The 27,871-nt window shown below is 39.3% G+C and overlaps 2 protein-coding genes and 1 long non-coding RNA gene across 7 annotated transcripts in view; 1 reads left to right on the top strand and 2 right to left on the bottom strand.

Annotated features, from left to right (window-relative positions):
* The window catches only part of LOC134793741 (cell surface glycoprotein 1-like), a 44,004-nt gene extending 41,405 nt beyond the window's left edge, over positions 1 to 2,599 (top strand). For all 3 annotated transcript variants that reach the window (XM_063765413.1, XM_063765429.1, XM_063765421.1), the window contains exon 8: positions 182 to 2,599. In XM_063765413.1, the coding sequence (XP_063621483.1) occupies positions 182 to 208 (27 nt within the window). In that variant the 3' untranslated portion in view covers positions 209 to 2,599. The remainder of the gene's footprint in view (positions 1 to 181) is intronic.
* Positions 2,600 to 13,624: 11,025 nt separating this feature from the next.
* Positions 13,625 to 27,871, bottom strand: part of LOC134793922 (multidrug resistance-associated protein 1) — a 67,639-nt gene continuing 53,392 nt past the window's right edge. Inside the window, exons 19-26 of one of the 3 annotated variants that reach the window (XM_063765644.1) lie at positions 24,980 to 25,203; positions 22,006 to 22,223; positions 20,998 to 21,196; positions 17,979 to 18,077; positions 16,840 to 17,042; positions 15,880 to 16,094; positions 15,001 to 15,167; positions 13,625 to 14,142 (exon numbers count right to left, since the gene is read on the bottom strand). In XM_063765644.1, coding sequence (XP_063621714.1) covers positions 13,948 to 14,142; positions 15,001 to 15,167; positions 15,880 to 16,094; positions 16,840 to 17,042; positions 17,979 to 18,077; positions 20,998 to 21,196; positions 22,006 to 22,223; positions 24,980 to 25,203 — 1,520 coding nt within the window. In that variant the 3' untranslated portion in view covers positions 13,625 to 13,947. Of the gene's footprint in view, positions 14,143 to 15,000; positions 15,168 to 15,879; positions 16,095 to 16,839; positions 17,043 to 17,978; positions 18,078 to 20,997; positions 21,197 to 22,005; positions 22,224 to 23,858; positions 24,080 to 24,979; positions 25,204 to 27,871 lie in introns of all 3 variants that reach the window. The other 2 variants (XM_063765648.1, XM_063765639.1) reach the window with 2 other exon arrangements.
* On the bottom strand, positions 19,023 to 20,571 carry LOC134793951 (uncharacterized). Its single transcript, XR_010144599.1, has 2 exons — positions 20,255 to 20,571; positions 19,023 to 19,354 (listed from the first exon to the last, which is right to left on the bottom strand). It is a non-coding gene; the product is annotated as an uncharacterized LOC134793951 (long non-coding RNA).

The raw sequence follows: 27,871 nt of genomic DNA, 5'->3' as shown, positions 1-27,871 counted from the left end.
GAGAGTCAGCTAATAATTGCAATGAAGAGTCTAGTCGGTGATTAATACCTACATGTTTGATATTTGTAATGCTTGTGTCGCGAGTTGAGCCTCGATCGCGGATTCGAGGCCTCATGGTTGAACTCCCTCGTGTTGTGGTTGTGTGTTGGCGTCACTATATAAGGCTGTGGTGTTGTTGCAGGAGAGCGCGGTGGCGGTGGCGGACTAGAGTGCAGCGGCGAGCGGGACGTGCCCAGAAACAAGCCTTTAATTTATTCCCATTTCGTGGTAAAGAGTGTCGAACTAAGTTCGCTCGTTTCACGTTCGGTTTTAAATGTGACCTTTCATATAGAATATTATAGTATAAGTTTAGCGTGCTTTGCTTCTGAATTAAAAAAATATACATTTTATTCGCTAGGATCGAGTTTTATAATTATATACGGTAACAAAGTTATGTAGGCAGTATACGGTGCGATAAGTTGGTGCCATTATTACAGGGGTATAAGTTATGTGTCGCGGCTTTCGCGGCGTACTCACGTGGCAGCGACGGCCACGGCCGGTGCGGAATAGAGTCGGTGTTGTCTTAGAGTTGTTGCTCCGTGTTGAAGGTACGAGTACCTACCGCCAGTCCCACCTCTGAAGGTGGACGAGGCGAAACGTGTAACCGACCTTCTATAGGTACTTTAATTTAGTTTAAAATTGGATCTGAAACTTGTTAGATCGTTGATAACTAAAAGCCGTTAAGCTAATATGTACCACCTTTTAACGAATACTAGTAATTTGTACTTTTCCGATCTGCGGTTTACTTATATTGTAGTCTAATTTAAAGCAAAAATAATGGCGGTAAATTAAAGTACAGTAGTTAACGTGCCACACGGACTAACGTGCTGCACTATTGCTACATTCCAATTGCTCAATTTCACTAACCGGGTGAACTAAAACTACGAATGTCTCGTCAAGCTTTAACATCGAAATTAACATACAATCGTGGAATGGTGTAGCAGCTACTAGCGAATTAGCAGGGGTCGGCGAACGGCGGCTCTTTGGGTAACCCAAAAAGTTGTAATAACCTACCTAATCTACTACATTTGTGACTATTTAAGAAACTGACACTGCTACGGTTATCTCTTAAGTTTGTCGACCCCAGCGTCGGTACCATGGTCGCGTTTTTATCGCCTGTAGTGTCATGTATCACTTTCGCACTTACATACTTGATAGAACGTGACAGGCGATAAAAACGCGACCATGCTCTGAACTGGCATATCAGAGACATGCTCGTACCGCAGCCAGCGCAGACACGGCAACAGCACGCAGGTGACGTCTCGCGAGCGCGTGATGTCGGATCTCAGCTATTGTGGCTATTTAGTTCGAAAACTTAACACTCATCCGAGTTTAACAAGGGTGTTCCTCTAACGAATCACTTAACATTTTATACCTATAAAATGATACAAGTATCATCTATAATTTTACGCAAGCTCGAAAGGTTTACTATTATGTATATACGAATAAATGATTTTTCATTAAACTTATTTTTAAAACTGTTAATTGCGTGTCGAGAGTATAAATTCAGTGTACATTGTTAAATAATGAAGTCGAAATTAATTTGATTTATTATATCATTAGTGTGGTAATTTTGGTAACTAGTAAACTCGTGTATAAATTTAGTTTGATGGTGAGCTCTCTGTAATGAATTGGGGAAGGATAAGATAGGTTAGTGAGGAGTGAGGCGCGTCGTTATCAGTAGTCGACTAACTGAAGCTAAATTAACGGTCACCCAGACTCAAACACAAACGGCCTATTGGCTGCCAAATTTTTGAAAATTTTAATCTTGATATTCAGTGGCCAAAGTTTTGATTAAACTATACATTTTTTATGCATATACAGACATACACAATTATATTACTGTAATATTTAGATTAGTACGTGTAATAGAAGTCGATTAATGTAAGTTAGTGAAAGCAGTGCAATACTTAGTGCTGCTTCTAGTGTATCGGTTTCCACCTCATACCTATATAGAATTAATATACTATTGGATTTATCAATAGCAACGGCGTCCATTTGTCATATGGTTTCATAATCATTTTTGTAATTTTGTACATTTTTTACGAAATTGAAAGTGACGATTGCACGATGAGGAGACTCTGGATATTAGCAGTAAATGTGTGAGACATTCCATATCCAACCGCTGCCCGCTGCGGCCTCCCCGTACCGTACTATGTAGTTACTAGCAGCTTGCGGCGTCCGTCCCTCATCCTTCGTGGCGTTTACTCTAATGAACTCTAATGGAATTGTTTATATATTATACATTCATAATATATTTTTTCTTTATAATTTATATTGATGCTTGTATAATGTTATTATAGGAACGTGCAAGACGATCGCTAGTTTGGAGCTGTAACAACTTGTTCCTTCACCTTATATGCTAATGAATTGATATTGCAAGTCAAATTGTGTCAGCTATTGAAATATTTACATTTTAATAATATATCATTATAAACTCAAATATTGTTTGCTCATAATGGCAATGTGCGACTTGTATGATAATTATGATATTCCAATTTTTATTAAACTTAAATGTTGATGTGTGAATGTCTCTAATCAATAAATAATAAAACCAGAATTTTTTTTTTCTTTGTACCCTATTTACTTATAATCCTGTTGCATATCGTCACTACTTTGAAAAAATCTCGTATCTCGCACTGCTATTCAAAGTTATAACGCAGTAACTCTGCATGCATACCATACATAGCACATTTTTGTTTTGATTGATAGAACAAGATAAGAGTTTTTTTCAAAGTAGTCACGATATTTCCTTCTTCTTTTGTTCATATACTTAAAACTATAGTTCGTTTTTTTTAGCATTAGAAATAAGGTAACAATCTTGATGCGACCTTTAATTGAAAAACACATTTTAAAAATAATTCATGGCAAATGTGTAACAATTATGAATCTAATACGATCATTTATATTCTTCTGCTTCCATAAGTAATAGTTACTGATTTTTAAAAAGCGTTTTTCGATTAAAGACATGTCAAGATCGCTTACCTTCTTTCAAGTTCTATCTAATGCTAAAAAAAACGAACTATAGTGACCTATAAGAGACAAGTATGGCTAGAAAAAAAATTGTCCGCCCATTTACTGTAAGATACAGTGTTCATATTTTGTCAGACAAAGCATTTGAAATAAATACATATTTATTGAATTATATACTATTAAAGCACAGTCAGAAACCAGATCATTACATCAATTCAAAATTTACTAAGTTACTAACTTAAAATAGACTAATAGCTAATACTATCCATACTTCTTTCATTTCATGACCTAACATTTAAATCAGCAAAGTAAATACATCCATCACAGTATGGTGCTACAAGCTCTGAAGCATTGGAGTGCAATTGCTCAAGGAATGGGCGAGTTTTGGCAATTTGGCACAGGTTTTTAGGGTATTCCCACTAGTTACCACCAACTCACTTTGGTGGTGACTCATCAGGCGAGGAACAGAACCCTAGGGAGGAACCTGGTCTTCAATAGAAGGACATGATGTCACAATCCTCAGTATTGAGGTACCTACTGAAGAAGAATAATAAATCATTCCCAATTGTCTCTGCCTACAAGACTACATACCGAGGCAAAAAGGTGGCACATTCTAGGGCTAGACCAGAGACAATAAGGCCCCATGTAAACTGGTGGTGGTGCTCAGTGGAACACCACCCTGAATAGTGACAAAAAAAATTAACCATCTGATTATGGCTAGAACAGCCATTGTAGATTTAAGTTGAGGAAAAAAAAATATTGTCCCCGGTCCCCATCTCATGTATGGTGGCGGTCAAGTGGTGGGACAAATGGGAACACACCTCAAAGAATGGTTTGTCTACTAATGAGTTTTGGTTCGCAGTAGATACCATTTGTTTTAGGCAACCGAAAACATTGTGAGGAAACCTGAATACAAAGGTTTGTGTAAAGTTCCCACTTCCCAGTATGCATAGGACTAGCATGGGAACCCTTTTGTACACCCAGCTACAAAAGTACATGACCACTTTATGAGTCAATTAATCATAATGTGTCTTTGCAATTTTGCAGCGTGCTGCACAGTGAGCAAGGTAATCAAGCAACACATGAAATTATACTTATTAATTTTATTCCACATTCTCTAAAACATTGATAAACTTAGACAGTGTTTCTTTATTTAACTCATACATTCTCTGCCCCTTGTTGCCTTGAGGAGTTTCTGTGTGTAGCATCAACTGGACAAGTGGATACTTCATTGACTTTAGTTCACTGCTGCCGAGCACTAACTTCAAAACCCAGTTGAAGTTTGTTAAAGATTCTCCATGACGGCTGTTATTGTGTGTGAGTAATGCATACAACAAATCTATTCTTCTTCCTTGTAACACGGTTAAGAAATGTTCGATTTTATCTTGGTCCCACGATTTAGTTTTAATCACAGCTGCAACTTCGTCCAGGTCAAAATTACATTCAATTATGAATTGTTTTAATTCTTGTGTAGCTGCTGTAATGGTATTGTTGATAGTTGTTAAGTTTTCGTTATTCCCACATAAATGATTGAACATTTCTTGCGACACCTGAATGAAATGAAAAATGTCGTAGGAATATTAAATTACTTGTAAACAAAAACATTTCGCCTCTGAAGTAATCTGTGAATACCATAAATAAAAGGTCATTGGTGAATACGTACCGATTTAAAGTCATCCAAAGGCTCTGTAGCAAAAAAGGATTCCATAGTTTTACTCTGATGAATTGCTTTAAATTTAAATAATAATGTTAAATGAATACTGGACTGATAGGTAAGATAGTAAGTATAATAGAATTACAAAAATGTAACATAATAACCTAAAAAAAACAAACAATGACAACTTTGACAGAACTGAAATAAAGCCAACTGTTTGTGTTTCCTACAAATAATGTTATTTGAGAGCGTTTTAAAAGCGCATCAAATTTTATAATGTACAATGGGGTTGGCCGGTGGAAGTTTTTAGCAGATGGCGCCATCATAGCTTGCCCCGTCAATCCCTAGAATTGTGTCAAATTTTTGTTTTTTTAATACCCTGGATGCCAGCTCTTTAAACCAAATCTCATAGAAAAAGGGGCAAGCTATGATGGCGCCATCTAGGCAAACCTTTGACAGTTGCCAACCCCATTTTCACCCCCCTCAATAGGAGTATGATTTGAAATTTGAATGTTGGTTGGTTGGGCTTCATCTGACTTTATTGCACGCAGCACATACACATTAACATATTTAGGGTAAGCTTTAGAATGATAGCAACTTAAGTAGGTGCATAAAATTGTATAAAAAGAGCGCTGTCTCGCCCACAAACTGCATTCTAAGTAGTTTGGCGAGTAACTTTAAAATTGATTAATGTATATGTGCCTTTGATAAATAAATTAAAAAAAAAACATAGGTTTGGTGGTGACGTGGCCCTTTCGGCCACGACACCAATCCTCTCACAAAAAAAGCAGTCGTTGGTCACTATGTCGACCAATCTGTGTACCTACTAAAAAAAACTTATTAGCACAAAAAACTAGTGATGTACCGACTATTGATTTGGCCGACTAGCCGACTAATCGGCGATCGAATGGCCGATTAGTCGGCCTGATCATCAGTTTCGTATAAGTTCAGGTGAAAAGAATAGTTTGCTCCTTTGGTTGCGCTATTCATCATAACTTAGCTTGGCTAAAACGTGTTCTCTACAGGTTCAAAGACCTATCACAAGAATCCTCGTTCAATTTCTGTCTTTAGTTCTTTTATTTTGCGATCCTGAGCAGACCGTCAGTACAGCTTGTAGGAGATATTTCCAAGGCTGTATTTCCCGTAGTAGTCGCATGTTAAGAACCTATCCCCTGTGGTCAGCGTCTTTACGAGCAAAGTGCCCTGACTAAGTCTCTAAATTTTGCAATAACATTAAAGGATGACTCACGTTAGGCCGAGCCGTGTCCGGCCCGGAGCTTCCGGCGCATCGTTTTCTGTGGTCACGGAACGATGTGGTGGCGATCACGTGATGCTCTTGATCGCCTGTCATGTCATAGAAAATTAAGCTCCGGAAGCTCCGATCCGGGCACGGCCCGGTCTAACGTGAGTCATCCTTAATAGTTCCTCATGGCTCCACCATTAAAAAAAAACAAAACTGTCTAATAATAATAAAAAATACTATAGAACTTGCACATGAATTTACACGAGAATCAGTTGAGTTCGACCTGTAGAGGAAAACACCAGCCCACCAACATATGATAACGATCAAACGGTCAATTATATGAACAAAAGTTTTCGTATGCACCCTGAATAGGTATTTTAGTAAAATAAACATAAAACATATGGTAAATATTGACTGTTGATTTCTTTTTTTTGTTTTTCTTTCACTGATAAAGTGCCGACTAATCGGCCATTTTTGCCGACTAATCGCCGACTACAAATGTGGCCGGATAGTCGGCTTTCCCGACTAGTCGGTACATCCCTACAAAAAACATATTTATTTGGTCAAGCAGATATTGTCAGTAGAAAAATGTAGGCGCGAAGGGATATCATCTCATAGAAAATTTGAATTTCGCGCCTTTTTCTACTGACAAGATTTGCTTGACCGTCTATAAATTCATTTATAGTTGGTCAAACCAATTTGTCAGTCAGTAAGAACTAGGAAAACTATACTCATTAGTAATAGTGTAAGACAAAGATAGTATGATTCTCTCTGTCTATGATTGAAATGAGATAGTCCTTTGACAAACTATACACGGACAGAACACACGTACATAAACCGACACCCAAAGCGACGATCTAACAGCAGCAACCAGACCAGACACAGCAAGTGCATTTATGGGGCAGGGGCGTATTTACCCTAGGGCCATCCGGGCCATGGCCCGGGGCAGAGGCGTATTTACAAAGTTGGCGCCCCGGGCCATTTTGATTTGCCGCCCCCCTTCATCAGTGACGATAAAGTATTTTATTAAAGAAAAAAAAAACCTGCAACAAGTACCTTTGGGGTGAGAAATAAAAAAAAACTAAAACATTTACCATTTACTCACATAGGCATTTACATTGTTTTCCTATGTACAAATTGGTTGACAAAATCATCAATAACGCTGTCGTAATTTAAAACGTTTGTCAGCTCAGCTTCTATATTAACCCATTCAGGGCCAGCGACTCAGCGTATGGGTCATGCTCAAACAGTTCCGCAGGGCCAGTGACTCACATGTGAGTCCTGAATAAATTCTGATTTAAACTTAACCGAAACGTAATTTGATGTAATAACGTAAGTATCATATAAGCTAACAACTATTTCTATAAGGCATATTAGGATAAAAAATTATAAACACGTTTTTTTTAATGAAAACAGGGTTTCGAATATTCAGGTTTGATTTACTATCAGTGCAATATAGTAAATATACTGAAATTCTAGATACATAATGCGATGCAAGAAAACAGAAAGATCTATATTTAAAAAATACAAAAAATATATATATTTCAGAAGTTATTGACATGGCTCAAGGTATGGGTCACCGTGGCCTGGCGCTACTTGTAAAAACTACTAATGTTTCCGTAGCAGGCTAAAATAAACTTTATTGGCTGGTTTTATTTCTTTCTTATTTCATGTTGAAGCTGTTTGATATTGTACCATTTTACAACTGATTACTGTTTGGATGATGGTAAGCAACAATTTGTAGGAACCAAGCCGTAGTATAATAATATTTTGTTTTGTATGAGGGGTAAGGCAACGAGGATTTTCTCCGACTGTACTTTTATGTCATAATATTTGGTGATCGTTGTATTGTATCTTAGGCAATTACCTACTAACAATGATGTTAAGGTTAATTTTTTTTCGTTTCAATATAGAACAAGGCGGTTGAAACAGTCACCACTAACTAATATGTATTGTATTACAAATAGTTTGTGACAAATATTTACAAGTTTTTTCAAACATCGTGGTTTCTACGGCAGATTAGAAAGTAAGTACTATAATACATTTTAAGTTGTCTATTGTTACTAATATAATGGCGTTTACCAAAACAAAGATACATGACCGACCAGGTGTAAGCTTATCGGACACACTTGGACAATAAACAAGGAATGCATCCGAGCGGCGGCGGCGGTATTATCTTTCATGTGGTATTTGTCACAAGAGTTCAAGATGTGATTCATCCCATCCCCCATTAGAGATGTATTTTGGAGTAACATGGAAAATATTATTTAGTCACGATTTATTCGTTGGCGACTTTATACTCCTCCTGTGCTGTTTAGTGATTTCGTATTTTGTGACCATGGCTATGGATTACCGGAATTTGAACCCGCCTAACCTGACCGACTGTGCTATGAACTGGATCGGGATATCGGGAAACGGGTCTAATTTAACTTCCAAGATTTGCCCCAAAAAACAACAACAAAAAACACGGCAAGTTAAATAGAATCAGACCAAGCTAAGTTGGCAGCGATTTTGATAGCACAGGCTGAGTACCTAAGTGTAATTTAAATGTCAAACTTATATGAAATTATGACGTTTAACTTAACACTTGCACAGGCTGAGCTATAAAAATTGCTGCCAACTTAGCTTGGTCAGACATTAAAAGCTTGTAGAAAGTAAAAATATTCACTCCTACAAACTGCAATAATTAGTTTCTTTTTTGATAGGCACAGAAAATCGGTGGTTAGTAAAAATGTTGCACAATGCTGTCCAACTGGCCGGCTTCATAAACGGCGATTTATTTACCGTTCGCGCCAGGCTCGAGACCCATAAGCTGAGTCATACGTTTTAGCTAAAAACGGTTTGTATGGTGGCCTGGCGTATTGTGTACGCTCGGCGGTTCGTGGCCATGAATGGGTTAAGAAGAGCTAAGCTATTCAAGCGCTCTTCGCTGATAGTGGAACGTAGATAATTTTTTATTCTTTTGAGTGCAGAAAGGTGACGTCACTAATGTCACTATTCTAGATACAGATTTATATGGGCCGTTTTTGTCACTCAATGACGATGCGACCTCGTTATATTTGCCTGATCTGATCGGTGACCGGTGGGTACTGCTGGGTTTTGGCCATTGAGAATCAAGGTGAGACATGGCAGTCAGGCTGGATATAGCTAAGGAGTTCGGTCGGGTCTGGCATCGAGTCTGCTCGAGGGACTATGTTATACAAATGGATCGCTAGCTTTTTTTCCGGTAGACGCACATGAGCCGTATAGTAGACGGAAGCTGCTCCGATAGTGTGGACATTACCGCTGGCGTTGCACTAGGTTCTGTGCTGTCATTGCTGCATATCAATGATAATCATTGCTATGCAGACGACAGTAGTAGGGATGCGTATTACACAGGCCGTACCATTATCCCTCATTATGTGGTGCTGGAAAGTCATGAAAAGTATTGTATTTGTATCTGATATCGAGAGCACTCTATCTGTACTGAGTTTCGGCATGGGATCGGAACAATTTAGTGAGATTCAATACCACGAAGACACAAGAACCGCCCGTATGTATATAGTCAGATGGGTCACAAATAATGTTAGGTACGTAAGTGAAAACGCGAGCGTAGCGAGCGCGAAATTTTTTTGAGAAAATAGTAGGTAAATTTTTAGGGTTCCATACTTCAAAAGGAAAAAAACGGAACCCATATAAGATCACTTTGTTGTCCGTCCGGCCGTCTGTCTGTCTCAATATAAAGGGTCTTGACATGACAGAGGGCGGCAAAATCGACAAGGCTTGTTATTTAAAATTTACAAATAAATAGGGGAGCGACAAAATTCTGGTCGACCCTATCTGAACAGCTAATAAAATATTTTTTTGACCCAAATTTGCCGCCCCCTAAAATCTACCGCCATAGGCTTCAGCCTACTCAGCCTAGTGGTAAATCCGGCACTGCGCCGTACTAATACTTCTTGAACGAAAATGTTGCCTAATTTAGGTACTTCATGTTGGTATTCATCTACATCATCATCTACATATTTTTAGCAATTGGTGGGGTTTGAAGCGTTCATTTGTTTATTAATTTAAATGTCAATTAAAATATAATAAAAAAATAGCTAAGTTTGATTATAAAAGGCGCCCAGAAAAAGCCGCAAGGGGGCGGCTTCGCCGCCCCCTGCGGCCTGCCGCCCCGGGCCATGGCCCCCTTGGCCCTATGGTAAATACGCCCCTGGCCCGGGGCGCCAACCCCCGGGGGCGGCATATGCCGCCCCTGGCGGATTGCATTTTGTTTTTCTTCCTTGAGTTCTGGGGCGGCGAAACGTGTCAATGCCCGGGGCGCCAAATTTCAAAATACGCCCCTGTTTATGGGGTAACTGCGCATAATCTTAAATTGAGGGTTTATATTGGTAATTGGTATTGGACCATAACTGTAGGTAGTTAGTAAAGTACCTACTTAAACAAAACACAGAATTTATTACAAATAATTTTATTATAAAGGGAACCATTGTAATTCAGAAATTAATAATTACAACAATAATTATAAACTCAGTTTTATAAAAATGCCACGTCACTTAATAAAAACATTTTTATATTTGTGTACCTACTTTTCTGTGCATTCAACATTAAAAACCAAACTTACAATAATTAAGGAACTAAATCTATAAAACGTTCAAGAAAGGAGTACTCTGGCGCCAAACTGACGCAAAATACTTCAATTTGAAACATGAAAACACACTTAAAATTAAGAAGGCAAGTTGATTGAGTAAATCTATGCACCTGTATCATTTTAGGTTGCGTCTTAAGCTGTTTTGGATCTGATTATAATATTTTTTAAACTATAATTTAAAGGTAGTTTCTTTTGCAATAATACAAGGCATTATATTATATACCAGGGGTTCCCAATCTCTTTGGGACCGCGGCGTACTTGCAAGTTTTAATTTTATCTCGGCGCCTAAGCTAGGCTAGGTTATTCCACCCTTTGGAGTATGGTGAGGAGGATTGCCTCTCGGCGCCCCTTTCCCGTCTACGACGCACCAGGGCGCCGCGGCGCAGTTTGGGAACCCCTGATATACCATGACCTAAAACTTGGCAGTTTAGCAATAGTTTATAAAATGCCTTCAAACAAAAGACATTACAAATAGGTAAGTACTTATATAAAAGTGGCAACTTAATATTATTTAAGTAGCAAGAAGATATCTAGTTATTTTATAAAAATATCTTTCTCGAATGCAATTTAAGTACCTACTTATGAATTACAAAGGCCAAGTACACATAGGTATACCACTAATAATGAAATCACTGTATTCCGATTTATTAAAATGCCGTGCAACATACATCTCCTTACAAACTATCCTATACAATACTGTTGTATTTCTGTTCGACGCACGCGGAACTATGATGGTCGAGGGTAAAGACCTGTGCAGACCGGCTGCGTGTGCGTGCACGTGCGCGTTGTAATAAACAGATTCTTATGAGAGACGACACACCGCTTGCGTGACGTGTGCGTGCGCGGCTCAAACATCTACGCACAGGCAGCCGGTGTACTCTGGCCTTAACCACAGACAACTAGACCGAGACGAGAATTCAATACGTCAAAGTACAATCGCCTGCGCTCGCCGTGTTCCACCCTTAGGGCGATACTCGTTTGAACAGTTTTGAACGCCTTGCAGGTAGCCAGGTAGCCAGGTAGCCGCTCGGTTGCAAGGATTAAGGCGATATTTTTTAACAACACCAACACCGCGAACGCAGGCGATTGTACATATTTGCTACTTCTAAGTACTACATGTAACTGTACTTACATTTAGAAGGAATAACAATGAAATGACTGCATAATCCATAGGTATAAGGTATCGAATCGCGGCTCTAGAGTTCGTCTAAACCGACACCGACATGCACCGACATGGACAGAACAAAGTAAGGGGGTGTCATTATAAACAGCAGTGTGGGAGCACACACTGTCATAGCAAATTCTACTGTCTTGTCTTAACGTCCGCCACTCCATAATACCGGTTATCTAGTTTTCCTATTTGCTGTGATGGCCTATATTTTTACTCGTCGAGTAACAATTCTCATACATCGCCACTAATTCTCACTTGTCTAGTCTAGTTGTCTGTGGTATAACTAAGTTTCCGACTGTAAGTACAGTCAAGGAATTTAATTTTAATACCATTTCGTACCTTGTCACATTGACAATCAATATGTAAGTCGCTAGCGACCTCACACTATTATGACTGTGACAAGGTACGAAATGGTACTTAAATTAAATTCCTTGGCCGTACACTCAGAATATTACATATATACACCTGGAGGCTCTACTAGATATATAAAATATTCATTCACTGGTTGCAAATCTCTGCTTAGCACTATTATACATAAATGCATGTATTCTCTCTGAGGTATCGCTTACCATGGCCTATATCATTTTGAACCTTCTGCATATTACAATGGAGTCCATACATGGACCGTTAACATATAACAAGTTATTCACTACATTTTTATACAAATTTTACAATATGTATAACACAAGTTTCAATATAAAGTTAAAAAAAATGAAATTGGGTACATAATAAATGCCTAATTGTACAGTGTCTCTGTATTTATATTGTTACATATAACTAATAATAATTTGTTCAAAGCACTGTGCTTTTAAAACAATGTAAGTACATTTTAACACATATATTGTGACGGTATAAAATTAAGAATATTTATATTAAGTATCCAAAATCACAATTTGTAATATTGCCTCAATAATTATTGCAATATTAAAAATATTAAAACTTAAATGTCTTTCAGATAATCAAGTATTAAGAATATAAGAAATAATATAGCTACCATACAACAATGAAAATTATTTTAATAGATCTTTTTTTGTTTTATTTAAATATTAACTAGGAAATAATAAATTCGAGACACTTTCATAAAAATCCTAACATTGTCAATTTAGAAGGCAGTGTGGGAGGAAAATATGTATAGCAACACAGATACTTAATAAAACCTCATATTCATAAAATTTAATATAAAATTACTGTAAAACCTATATGTTTTAAGATGTCACAAATAAAAATGAAATTAAGTGTTAAGTACTTATTATACATATTTACAATTTCAGTTTAAGGCTTCTTATGTACTTATAATAAAATTCATAAACGAACCGAAATTGCCCTTCCCTGGCGAAAAGGGTCACGTAAAAGTATATCGCAGTTATAGATTTGTTTAGTAACCCTTTGCACCAGAGTCATTTATTATTATAATTTAATTATACTATTTTAATAATGTGTGACGTTCCACGGGTAAAGGTACCTTACACCGTTATTAACGACGCTCCAATAATAATGCGCTGACCGCCATAAGGCACGTTTATGCGTGGAACGTCACATTTTAACACCAAATCGTCGTGCAATTTAGTATCGTTGGAGGGAACTGTATACTATTTTATTTCTACTGTTATCATATCGAAGTTTATCGTTATGTGTTTGTGGTATTAATAATAATAAATAAATAAATAAATGGCTACGACGTTCGAATTGTAACCACAGATTTTCGTACGTGCGTTTACGTTGGTGTTATCCAAAGTTATTAATATCACTGGAAAAAATGTAAACATTGATTTTCAAACTATGTATTGTTCACTGGATCTTTACCGTGACGAAACCCATAACCTCTTGCCTGTGTATAAAGATTATGACCGAATTTTTAGTCATCATTAGCTGCATTTTTCAACATATCTTTCCTATCTATGGTGTTGCTATATGTTGAAGTGTACTGCGTAACAGTCTATTTTTGAATATACCTTCAACATATATCTCAGCAAGCGACTTCTGGTGAAGTAAAACTGTAGAAAGACACTGATTTATCTTTCCCGATTTTTATTCATTATTATGCACAACGATGGGACTTAACTGCGTAAAATTTAGTTTTAATTTTTAAATTAACCTGCGATGTGCGAGGACGGCATTGTCCCCGTGGTCTCGGAGACGACTGGCACCCGTCGTTGTGAATAATAACTGTAGAAAGACCGTAAAATGACCGATATTTGATCTAGTTTGTGTTATTAGTAAAACAGTGTTGTGGCCTAACTGACGAGGCCGGCGTCCTTGGCCATGCCGTAGAAGATGGAGTTCTTGTCCTGCAGCAGCTGGTCGGGCGGCGCGTACTCCACCAGCTGGCCCTTGTCCAGCACCATCACGCGCGTCGAGTCCATGATCGTGTTGAGGCGGTGCGCGATCGTCAGCACCGTGCACGACGCGAACTCGGACCGGATCGTTTTCTGAATAAACATTAGAGAAATATTCATTACAGTAATAAGTTCCCGCCAAAAATGTAACTTATATAATAGTTTATGTGATTGCTACATAATGAAAGGCATTAAAATACGAGTGTGAGTTTAAGAAACGAACGTAATGAGTTTCTTAATAGGACACCACGAATGTTTTAATGCCTAATTGTGTACAGTTACATATTACACTATTTTATATACACACATAAACTCTCTATGATGTATTTACTAACTCCACGTGTTACAGCCGGCATTAGGGCATCGTTGCTCTCTGGTGGCACTCGCGGATATGACGTGGCGTCTCCGAAATATCATAATCGCTCATTTTACAAGAAAGTTATAGTCAGTTTAAAAACAACAAAACAAATTACTTACAACGGTTAAGGTTATTTTACCGTATCTATTCAAGACTTAAGAAAATCGTACTCGGGCCGGTGGGGGCGGCCGCCAGGTGCAGCAGTGGCAGTTTAGTCAGCAAGCTCAGGTGTAGAGACTATGAGCTATCCTCGGACACACACGCAATCCTCAGAGAGTGCCTCACCTGTATAAGCTCGTCGGTCTCAAGGTCCACGGCCGCGGTGGCCTCGTCCAGGACCAGGAGCGGCGTTTTACGTAGCAAGGCTCGCGCCAGGCAGACGAGCTGCCGCTGGCCCACGGGGAGTGCATCACCTATACCACCTCTACCTCTAACTCACCTGTATGAGCTCGTCGGTCTCAAGGTCCACGGCCGCGGTGGCCTCATCCAGGACCAGGAGCGGCGTTTTACGTAGCAAGGCTCGCGCCAGGCAGACGAGCTGCCGCTGGCCCACGGGGAGTGCCTCACCTATACCACCTCTACCTCTAACTCACCTGTATGAGCTCGTCGGTCTCAAGGTCCACGGCTGCGGTGGCCTCGTCCAGGACCAGGAGCGGCGTTTTACGTAGCAAGGCTCGCGCCAGGCAGACGAGCTGCCGCTGGCCGACGGAGAGGTTCTCACCGCCCTCGGATATCTCGTGGCGCAGACCTGCTGATAGACCTGAGGGAAAAACAGTAATTTATAGTCTGCCAAACTAATTTATAAATTAAAAAAACTATACTATGCCCATTTTTTGGGGTTATAATACTAGGATAAGGAAAAGTACGCCCAGTATAATTTTCTCGGCCTATGCTCCACAAACAAGACAAGCGAAATCTTTAGTTGTGTATTAAGTATAATATATGACAAGAAAGCGAAATGCAGTATTTCGATAAAAGAAGGTGTAATCATGGTCGAGTGATGCCTAAAAGGAAGTATTATGTCCCAAATACGGTCAAGTTGCTGCGACTCACATCATCATCATCACATGCTGTTACAGTAATCTACTCACTACTACTACCTCGCACGAAGTTCTTGAGACGCGCGTACTCTAGTTAGTACCGTTCTTTGGTCTAGTACAGGCAGGGTCGCCATGTAATGCTTAGAAGACGATATTCTGTCTTATGTTAGTATTTTAGTATAATACCTACTACCGCAGGTGGAATTACTGTGACTGCTGCAGGGGCGTATTTTGTAATTTGGCGCCCCGGGCATTGGCACGTTTAGCCGCCCCAGAACTCAAGGAAGAAAAACAAAATGCAATCCGCCAGGGGCGGCATATGCCGCCCCCGGGGGTTGGCGCCCCGGGCCATGGCCCGGGTGGCCCTAGGGTAAATACGCCCCTGGACTGCTGTATTCTAGCCCATTGTCGTATTTAAGTACAAGTACAAACCATGAACGAAGTTCTTGAGATGCGCGTGCTCGAGCGACCGCCAGATGTCGTCGTCGGAGTAGGCGTCGAAGGGGTCCAGGTTCATGCGCAGCGTGCCCGAGAACAGCACGGGGTCCTGCGGGATGATGGTGATGCGCGACCGCAGCTGGTGCAGCCCGATGGTCGAGATGTCGATGCCGTCGATTAGGATGCGCCCACTTATGGCTTCTACGATTCTGTAGGGAATAAATTCACTTTTAATCGTGTCACTTAACTTAAAACTCGGGTAAATCCATTAACCCTCTCAGCAAATATCTACCCTATTACCTTTTCTTGATACCAAAATCGCATAATCTGACAGATGGATTTACTCGAGTATGAAGTTAAGCTACTATTTATTTGTAAGGACCGACCAAGAATTTAAGTTTACATTCTGAGAAAAAATATATACATAAGTTGGAAATTTTATACCTGGCACCACCATAGTTCCTGTCAATTCAAAAGTGTTTTGTATTTAGGTACATGGTTGCAAGTTTCTAACGTACAGGATGGTGTTTTATATAGCTACAAATTATAAGTTCACTGTTTTCCTTTCTTTTAAACTAACATACATAAATACATACATATATATATTGATAAGACACCATTAAGATCAGTTGTGTTCGATCTCTCTTCTCGTGCAGCGGTAGCACTTCTACTGGGACGCGTTTTTGGTCCTATGCGGAACTCGGCCTATCCCCTTCACAGACCTTAACGCGTACCATCGTCCACACTCTTAACTATCTATCTGTGGACTTTATGCCTTTTGTAATAAGGTCCACGGATGGATAGTTAAGAGTGATGTTGTTTGTACCGTCGGGCCTACGGTCCTGAGGTTTGCTTTTAATACACTTTGACCTTTGATCCCTATCCGATCTCTGTTCTCTTGCGGGGGACTCTCGATGTTCCTGGTGTATTTCCTGAAATGAGCCGGCAAAGTACCTGAACAGGCCCAGCGTGAGCGTGGACTTGCCGGCGCCGGTCCGGCCCACGATGCCGAGCTTGTCCCTCGGAGCGACGGCGCAGGTGACGCCGCGCAGCGCGGGCTCGCCGGCGCGGTAGCCGAGCGTGAGCCCCTCCAGCTGCAGCGCCCCGGTCTCCGGCCACGTCCCGCCCGGGCCCTTCTCTACCGTCCACACGGCTTCCTGTTACAACACACATCATTACTGTATCAAGCGATTATACATTTGAGCGAGGCGTGCAACGGGGAGGGTGGGTATATGGCGTGTATAGTGTGTAACTTTCAAATAGAGCTCGACGGCTAATGCTATTGTCTATTGTTAAGTAAAACCGCTCGTGCCACGTGCCACAACCACCTGCATAAAAAATACGTACTTCGGTTACTGAGTGCCGGCGAGTCGAACGCTACAGAACCAGTCTAAAATGTGTCATCGAGATGCGTAACAAAGGCGCGTTATCGGAGGTGCGCTCTCCAATAACGCGCCTACACTGGTTTTTTGAGCGTTGGACTAGCCCGCGCTCAGATGCCAAATAGAATAATTAAGACCTTTTTTTGTAGGTAAGTAGCACGTGCGGTTTTACTTAACAATAGACAATAGAATTAGCCGTCGAGCTCTATTTGAAAGCTACACACTATATATTAAGCAAATACGAACGTATGTGAGCGGCCTGAGCGCAACCCACATATATCAATCAAGAAGCTCGACCGATGGTCCGCTACAATCTCGCCACTCAGATCATACGATGTCTTGCGCAACGCAAGCCCTCTGCACTCCGTGTTACTTCATGCTACTAACTTAGTCAAAAGATAACTTTTCACAAAGAGGCGTCTTGTCTTTCGTTCACCAAATCTCCTAATTCATCTCGTAGTAAACCCTTTGATTCGCAAAAAACACTTGTTGAGGAATGAACGATAATAGCGAACTCTTAAACAGCAAATCAATTAAGCTTAGAATAAATTTAGAAATGGAAAATTTACTGCCTTGAGTGAGACTTGAACTCACGGCCTCTATATGGAGTAGCATTGTTTCCACTTGTTAAAAATTAAATTAGCAAATCAATTATTACCTAAATGTTCAAAACTAAACAGTCTCGAATGAAGAGCCAAAAAAGAGTCAAACCTGCTGCGTTTCAGCGTATTCCTTTATTCTTTCCACTGCGACGATATTTGTTTCCACTTCAGATGTCATCCTCACCAACCAGTTAAGAGTTTGAGTGATCTGTGAATAAAACATTTAACATAATTTATACTGTACTTATACCGAGTTACTGTAATCAGTGTGTCAATGAGTTTGTGCATATGTACAATTTAGTAATAATTTATGTATATGTCGGGGCGTGACTCCAGAAGGACATATTGCAGCGTGACAGTTCATAGTTTTAGACGCCTGTATACAATTGATTAGCAATGTTTGGCTACTAGCAATGTTTGCTGTTTGGAAGTTGTAACGAAATTCATAATGTAGAGAGTAACGCCATCTATTGGCGTGTTGTTGAACTAAGATGACAGGTAGAAGGCTTTGGAACGTCAAGAGGTTTCTCTTGGGTGAACGTAGGCACGAGTTGGCATTTTTGTCGTTATGTTGGTAGACTGGTTAAGCAGGTTGACCAACTTGACGTTGAGGCGGGAACACTGGAGCAGCGAGGCTCCGCCGCTGGTGTTGCTTCTTGATCGGACCGCGCTAGAGATCGGACGTACTCGTTAGCCAACCTCGTGCCTAACTCGCCACGTTCCTGAAGGCTTATACCTGAAGGATTATTCTGAAAGCTTATAGAATTCAACGTTCTTTATCCATTTAGCTAAGTGTTTTATTCCAAGTGTTATTTTGATTTCTTATGTTTCATTAGAAGCTTACTTTTGTGAAATAAAGAAAGGATGTGTTGTTTTGAAAGGATGTGATCTTTTATTTTACAACAAATCAGTTAGCATCGGTATAGCAATTGGTTCTTTTTATCATTTAGTACTGAAATATAGTAGGCGCTAGTATGGTTAACGAGTTCGAATGCTTATTTCATGCACTAGTAGCATACTAATTTAACTGTGAAGTAATACTTGAGGTACTATGCCCACTGCCGTCGCCCGTGCCTCCGTCATATATTTAAAACAGTTAAACACATATGATACAAAAATATCCAAATTGTAATCAAAATATCAAGTTTGAGTAGTTATACTGGGTCAAGCAAATCTTGTCAGTAGCAAACGGCGGCAAATTTGAAAAATCGCGGGTTAGCAACACTGTGTTCGAATAATTCGAAAATCGCGTGTCATCTGTGTTTTATCTGTGGAATGTGGATCGCGAATGACAGCCATCATCTTTGTTTACATTCTGAATCGATTTTAATTCAAGAGATATTTCTGCTGTGTCACCATTAAATACCAATATATTAAATAAGATTGTGCTTAATCAACGCTAAGATGCCTACAGTGCCAACTGAGAAATCTAATAAAATATTAAAATCCAGTAGGACATCTACCTGCTGAAGCAATGATTTTATTCTGAATACATTCTTGTTTAACGGCATCACAGTACACTAAGAACAGTAGTGAATCTAAGGCCGCTCGGCAAGTTATTTACCTACACTTGCGTTGGCGCTTAGGGTTGTCACTTTTATTTTTAGTTAAATATTATTTGCGTATTATGAGTAGCACTAGGTTTCTATTTATATAATATAATGAAATTTTCTAACAATTCATAAATGACGTATAAATAAAACGCTATTTAAATATTTAAATGGCATTTATTAAAAAAATATATATATTCAATACTGAAAAAAAGTTCCTCCGGTTTCTGCATGTTCGGAACGCTTTACTGTTAGCGGTTAAAGTCATGTAAATTCTCATCCTTACGTATAACATTAGTAAAAAGGTTTTAGGGAAGCATGGGCAGGGCATCGTAAATTCTATGTCTTTTAATTGTTCCTAAATTGACGTGCCGGTTTTAATGTTGATGTGGTCCTTTTCAAACGCTTTGCGAAACACCTTCTCCATCCTTTCTATATTCACGACGAAGTCATCGGGTGGGACTCTGAGTAATTTCGATCTGTACCATAATTCCTGTAATTAATGTATTGTGAAGAATGACAAGTCCGGGTTTGAGGAGTCGTTATTGTGACACCTAAAGACACTAAGTACAATATTTTTTTCCTCTGTTCAAAGTCATGATCAAAAAAATTAAGGCCAAAAAAAGCAGGCAAATGCGAGCGGGCGTGCAGCGTACTCGAATGCGTGCGATCACAGTCGCGGTCGCGGTACGGCCCACACTGCCGCCACCGTATTCCCCCGTATATTATGCTAATGTGTGCGTGGCAGCGCGTGCGTATACGGCGCCCGGCGCGCACGCACACATTCAAGCCGGCAGCGGCACATTTCTATGAAGATTCACTACTGTTCTTGTACTGTGACGGCATAGTCCACTTCTAATTTTATTTTGAGATCTTCAAATTAGTTAATCATTTTTATCAACATCACACACCGCTTTTAAATTGTCCGTCCATACCTATTAATAACAATTTCAAACATTTTCAATAGAGAATCCGCGAGTGACAATTTGAATTGACGGGCGCGCTCAGCGGAAAAAAAAAGTTGGTTCGATGTACATTGTACATTGCTGCTTTTCTTAGCGCAATACTACTCTTTGAGTGTTGCCCTACTTTAGTTTGCTTTACATTGCTACTGACAAGATTTGCTTGACGCACTATAACTAACAATTAAGATTATTTGTCGGCGGCGGCGGCGGGGCAAAGAAGCAGGCGCGGCGCACACGTCAAATGAGTTAGTACATCACAGATGATCATTTAACAGGTTAGTTACAGCTGACCCGTTGTGAGTTTTTAGTACTTTCATATCGTGCCATCAGACCATATCGACCACAGACCATGGCCAGGTCAAGCTGTGGGCATCTGCATATTTTGCCTGTTGCTGTTGTAAATACAGCGTGGGGCAGAGGATGAAGAGGTTGCCGATCATCTTGAGCCGCACCGCAAGCCAGCTCCTGTGGTACCTGCAGAGCGTAGCTGACGGAGAGGCCGACGACGCCAGGGTCGACGTCTTCCCTGCCGAGCACGGCGAACAGCGCGGCGCAGAAGATGATGAGGTTGCCGATCATCTCGAGCCGCACAGCGAGCCAGCTCCTGTGGTACCTGCAGAGCGTAGCTGACGGAGAGGCCGACGACGCCAGGGTCGACGTCTTCCCTGCCGAGCACGGCGAACAGCGCGGCGCAGAAGATGATGAGGTTGCCGATCATCTCGAGCCGCACCGCGAGCCAGCGGTTGGCGATGCAGCTCGGGTAGTAGCAGGACTGGTTGTGGTCGACGCCGCGTTCGGACTCCTCCTCGAATCTATATGAAAACAAGGCGCAAGTTAGGATTAAATATAAACTTGTGGTTGTACAGTCAACGGTAAAAATATGGGTGTAGACAACTTACTCAAAAATATGTCCCATAGTTCTTAATTCACTGACATAAGAGTTATGGGACATATTTTTGAAATGATTTGTACACCCATATTTTTACCGTTGACTGTACACTGTGTACGACACACAAATTGTCTTTGAGTAAGAGTCTATAATCAATAGGGCTATTGAGCTGAAAATCTATATAAAGTCGGGTGACAATGCAATATTACGGTACCATCGAGCTGATCTGATGATGGAGTCAGGAGGTGGCCATAGGAACTTTGTGATGAAACAACTAATTGTATTTGAGGTTTTTAGAATCGTCTCGATGAATTTGCATGTGGTAAGAAAAATACAGTCAGCGATAAAAGCTTGTACCAAAAATATTCTTTCATGACAAATTTTTATTGTTTTCTATCACGTGGAAATAAATTCTTACCTTTGCGTGACTCCATGAGCGCGTATAGTGATCGCGCCCGCAATACTCTCTCCAAAGTGCAAGTATATCGGTGATCGCGACATGGAATCAAGCTTCAATTGTAACCGACACGTAGAACCTGTGTATGTACTCAAAAGCAAGGGCGAATGATAAGTTTCTCACCTCTGGCCCCTCTGGGTGACTCCATAAGCGCGTATAGTGGTCGTGCCCGTAATACTCCCTTCCTTCTCCCGATTCAAGTCGCTTCAGCCGTCGCGCCGTCGCGTAGCCTTTGGATCACGTCGTCAAATTTAAACTAACGATAAGTTCCTCACCTCTGTGTGACTCCATAAGCGCGTATAGTGGTCGCGCCCGTAATGCTCTCACCGAAGTGCGAGTATATCGGCGACCGCGACACGGATTCGAGTCGCTTCAGCTGCCGCGACGTCGCCACGTAGAACCTCTGAATGATGTAGTACAGGACGCCCACGGGTATGATAACGACCAAGAAGATGGGCGTGGATACGCTGATGACGAATAACGTTCCAAGGACCTGGTTTAAAAATATGATTAGCGGTTGTTTTAAGTGTGCACACTTAGGAAAAGTAGCCGGTAGTGTGAACTTGAACACCTAGTCCCTAATCGGCGACTAAATTATGCATATCTTTTCATCTAAATCTAAAAGAACATTTCTTGTCGCTGGTCGGGAAGCTTGACTGAACCTGACTGACTTGGAGCAGTTTCTAACTTTAGGTGGTTACCATTAAAAGTAGGGTCGTTTTAAGTGAAATCGGGAGAATTGGGAATGTTAAAATGCCTTAGGTATCTGCATAGCACTGTGCATAGCAAGGGTTAATATACATCAAAATATGTTAAAACATTTTCCGTAATGTGAACATCTAGAGAGGAAAATGGGGGCTACGTTTGTATGGAGAAGCGGCCGAAGTGTATCCTCTTAACAGTTAGTTTTCTGTGATATATCTATCACCAGTTATATCGCGAACCCATTCACAATATTGGTTTGCCGTTATCCATGAAGAAAGAAACCAAAATACGTTATTGGTATGATGAAAAGTCAGTGCGTTGATACTCGTATTACTTATAGCACCGATTTATAAATAAACAATTATACTTTATTGTTAGTGAGTGAAGTGGGATCAGTTTATAAAATGTCCCCATATTAACTTAAAGCCTTGAATATATTAGCAACATTAGTGAAAGGCGACAGCGGGCTTCGCGTCGTGGTCGTGCAATCTAAAGATAATAGACACCCCCCCCCCCCACTCCCCGTTTGTTAACCCTTTCACTGGCAAAGACGTCAACTGACGCGCGCGGTTACAGTCCAATATCAACATTCGTGCTTTCCGATAGGGTTCAGGATGACGCGCCGCACAGGATAAGTTTGACGTTCAACGGGTTACAATTGCCTGGCATTGACACATTGTGCTGTGGAGTATTTTAGCACAAATTCCCATACACAAACATAAATAAAATAACAAGAAGCGAACATAACAAACATCGTCCATCCATCCACCATCTGTATAAGACTAAACATATCCCTGAGATATATATGTACGTATACGCATATACTCTGCGGTTGTCAGAGTTAATCATAAATACTTGTTAATAAAAAACATCTTCATAGCTACTTTGTCTATCATTACAACTGTTTTATGATGACTTGATGAGTTTATCTCGATACTGGCTAAGCCTCAAAACAATATATTGGTATAAAACACTAACAAATATATGAAAATTGAAACACAAAATGACCAGCGTTAAAAAAAGTATACTGACGGTAGATAACATACTATTTAACAACTTTTTGACGGTCCGGTGACAAATATCAATAACGAGCAAAGTTGATAATTAAATCTCTGATATTAACTTAAACGTGATTATTATATCCACGAGTATTAGTTTTTTTTATATATTTACTTGTAATATACAATTAGCGCGCCCGACCCCTTGCCTTTCCGTATCATTTCACCGATTATATATTATTATCATAGCACGGAAAGACAATGAGTGCGGTCACGAAACTACTTATAAATATTGTAGTTTATAATATAATATTATAAATAATTGAATAAACGTTACGCATTTTTTTAATCAATAAAATAAAGTAAATATCAACACCGTATACGGTACGTCTAAACCCAAAAGCGGAGGTAAATGTAAAGTTTACCTCAAACATGCAATACAAAACGTCGGTGGTCTCCATCGGTAGCGACTGGTCCACCACGTCGACGTCTTTCGAGAAACGCGCGAGGATCCTGCCCAGCGGGGTCACCTCGAAGAATTGCAACGGGGCCTTTAACACATTGTCCAACAAGTTGCCGTGCACGAACATGGCCGCCTTCAGGCACGCCAACGACGGTATCAAATCCGTGAAAAACGAGGTGAAGGCTGTAACAATCATTCACGCTTAAACCTTTCCCTACACGGCCTAACGATAATGAATACATTATTTACTTCGGGTGAGCGTATGAAGTGCAAGGGGAGGCGTGACATCTATATGCATTACTGCATGCTCTACGTCTACCACTGAAGCCAAGGCTAATAAGGCGGCACTACGGTTTTAAAGGAAAGAGCATTGGAAGAAGAATACGCACCTAAATAAAAACGCGTTTAAAGAAAATTGAAGTCCTATTTTGTATACATTGTATAAACTGATCCCAATATAATTCTATGATTTTAACCAGTATTGACACATATTTGAGTGATAATATTTAAGAACTACAACGTCATAAAGGTTTGATTATAATCGGTAGTCATCGTCAAATACACGTGATATTTTTATTTTGGTTTCCATCCATGGATAATTTGTCAGCGCAGACCACAATAGGGATGATGAGCCCAGAATGATGTTAGCGTAAAATGGCTAAAAACGACAGTTTTTCAACAATATTGTTTTGTGTATTTATGATTTTAATTAAGACGTTTTTATTGCCAAAAAAAATATTAAAAAAAAAATTAATAATATTTGTGTGTGCGTAGTTTGTAGTGCAATGTGTGTCCTTCATCAGGATCAACTGCTACCAAGACTGCGTCTCACTTATCGCTTACGATTGTCACATTTAGACACTAGTATCGGTAAGCCATTCAATAATACACCTGTAACTTGTAAGAAATGTAGAGGCCCCCGTTTGTTTAACAGGTTACAGGAGATTATCAAAAAGCCACTTAAAAAGGTGATGAACGTAAATAGTACAACACCTTAAAATTAACTTTTCTTTATCCTAAAGTGAGAACAGAGTCATCATCCCTAGCGAGCGAGTTCGCGACATAACCGTCAGATGGCAGTACCGCAAAGAAGCAGGAGGTCCACCCGCGCAGCGTCATCGGCAGCACGTTGTCGAGCACGTCCACGTCCTTGCTGAACCGGTTGAGCACGCGGCCCACGGGCGTGCAGTCGAAGAAGCCGATGGTGGGCGCGCGCAGCACGCCGGCGAGCAGCCCGCAGTGCAGCGCGCGCGCCGCCGCCAGCGTGCCCAGGTACAGCGCCAGCGACGACACCGACACCGACATCACTGCCCAACAACCAGCGTTCTAGAGGCCCGGAGTTACGATACGGGCCGCTTATCGACTTATTAGGTACCTTACAGGCCCGGGAGCAACCTCTATACGGAGCACTTATCAGTTTATTAGGGACTATAAAGTTGCGTACGTTGAAGCTAGCCTGTGTATAACCTGTGACCCTCTATTAACTTATTCCCAGCTATCAATTTATTTACTTTTTCTTCGTTTTTTTTTTAACATTAAGTTGCAGCTAGCGAGCGGTCCTGATCCCGGCCCGACTTAAGCTAGCGAATAAAATCTCGACCTAGGTTATTAGTTAAGTGATTTTTTTTCTATACGAAACTATGAAAGTTACCGACACCTTTGATGGTAAGAAAAAGGGTAGGTCCTGTAGATAAAGATCAGTAATTCAACACCAGCCTATTAACATTTGATTTGCTCTCACAAATGTTCTCAAAATCTTATTATGATAAAGTTTCAAATTTCGTAAGAGCACAAAATGTTATACGTATGTCGTCTTTTACAAAAAATATCACAATAAATAATGAATGATGTAATTGAATCGTTTTTTTAATATACCCGTGGCCCAAAAATACGTGTATAAAACTAGAATAATTTTAATTTTGTGTTTTGTAGATTTAAAATATGTAGAATTGTAGATACATTTGTAGGCAAGTATTGTGCATGTTTTTTACACAGTTACACAAATCGGGCCCAAATATCTCCAGTTGGTTCTCAAAATCTAGTTAACTCCAAGAAAGAAGTTTTAAGAATATGTTACATATTTACTGTAAACGTATTTTTGGTTCATTCGTAATTTAAAACTATCCGCACTCACGTTCAATAAATTTTACAAAGCAAATAGATTTTCTTGTTATTATTTAACTAAAAATAAATTAAGTTCTGCTCGACCCAATTATTGTTGTATTTTATTTTGGAAGTTATTAACTAGTATCCTATTTTTTTTATTAAACATACACTACATTGTTCTACTCGTTTGAATTTTCCTTCATATTATTTTACTCGTAATCATAATAAAAATAACTATAATAATTATTAAAAAAATTTGAAGAGAGTAAATTTAGAAAGCAGTTGGTAGAAATATTCGCTATAGAAGATATTGTCATGCAGTTTATATAAAAGTAGACATTGAAAGGCTTGTAATAAGAAAAAAAGAAAAGATACTAAAGAGGTAGACTTTACTATTCAACCTTTTTTGTGTTTGCATGCACATTGAGGTATATGATGTGAACGCAGATCAGTGAATGAATTTTATCATGCATTGTTCATTACCTAAGTACCTACACATGGGAGTTAAATAAGCCCATGAAAATAAAGTGGTAGAATAGAAAATGTTTTTCTAGAAGACGTTATTATATTACGAAGATGCGAGGTAAAGAATGTATTCATTATTTGAATTAATAAATTTAGTACATATTATTATCATGAAATTAGAAGAATTTAGTTACATATAAGTATAATATATGACGCCAATAATGTTCCAATAAATGTAAGAAAATTGAAATCGGTAGTTAAATAGCTCATTATTGACAAAACATGAAGTTGATAGTTAGAAAGAAGTATTAGATGTAATTATACCTGATATATGTTATATGTTAGTGAACTAGGAACTAAGGTTACTGATTAAGTTTATAGATAATCCTATTTTCGTGTATAGTATATAGTATAGTAAAAGTAGTAGTAAAAGTAAGTTAGTGAATTTGTCATTTGCTTTTATGATATCTAAATTATTATTTATTTTGATTAAAAATGAGTAAAAAGCTTTGCATTAAAAATGTAGTGTTAAAACATCAAATATTACAACCACGTATATGATAAGCTGGCTTTTTATTCTAACCCATTATTTCGTCAAAAAAAAATTACAAACAATAATAAGTTTTTTTTAATTTATCAGCATTTTAAGTTTTATCATCTTATCGAAAGGTAGTGTTCCACCCTGAAATATAAAAACCCCTTAAAAATAAAGACCAAAACTATTATATAAAGTCGTATTTATTTCTTTTTTATTCGATTATCTAAAAATGATTACCCTAAAAAATAATCACGTAAATATTATGGATATTCCATACTGGTTGATTAAAACTAAGGATCACTGTGCAAATTATAGGTTTTCCGTTACATGACTACTGTCCATAAGTCACATTTTTATACATTTCAGCCTAAAAAATGGTTAAAAACCCTTATGTTAGTATGTAGACCAGTATAACATACTGAACTGGAAACGTAACGCAAAAGCGCCACCTGCGTTCAGCTTAGCGTGTTTATATCATTTAATGAAACCATTCCAGAACCTTGACGGGTCATTCCACGACAAGTCGCAAGTCACTATTTCATTGAATGTTCCTTTTCTTCAAATTTAAGAGTTAATTTATTTAAATGTTTATATAAATGTTTTTTTTTTTTCTCTAAAAATATTCACACTTCAAGTATCATTAAGTTTTTTTTATTAAAGTTCGTTTTTGCCACAAGCTTTTATCGACTGTGCTTTTCTTTCAACGGGCAACTAACACTCATCGTGACTATAATATTGGATTGTCACCCAACTTACATATAAGTATGTGACGTTTCAGCTCAATCGAATAAGATGTGGGTGTAAACATACATACATAAAAACATTGCAAGTTAAATAAAAGCTTGTAGAAAACAGAATGTAATCGT

This window comes from Cydia splendana, chromosome 1 (genome assembly GCF_910591565.1).
Source record: "Cydia splendana chromosome 1, ilCydSple1.2, whole genome shotgun sequence".
Lineage (NCBI taxonomy): Eukaryota > Metazoa > Arthropoda > Insecta > Lepidoptera > Tortricidae > Cydia > Cydia splendana.
The sequence above is the reverse complement of the archived record's forward strand: the minus strand, read 5'-3'. Positions and strand labels throughout refer to the sequence as shown.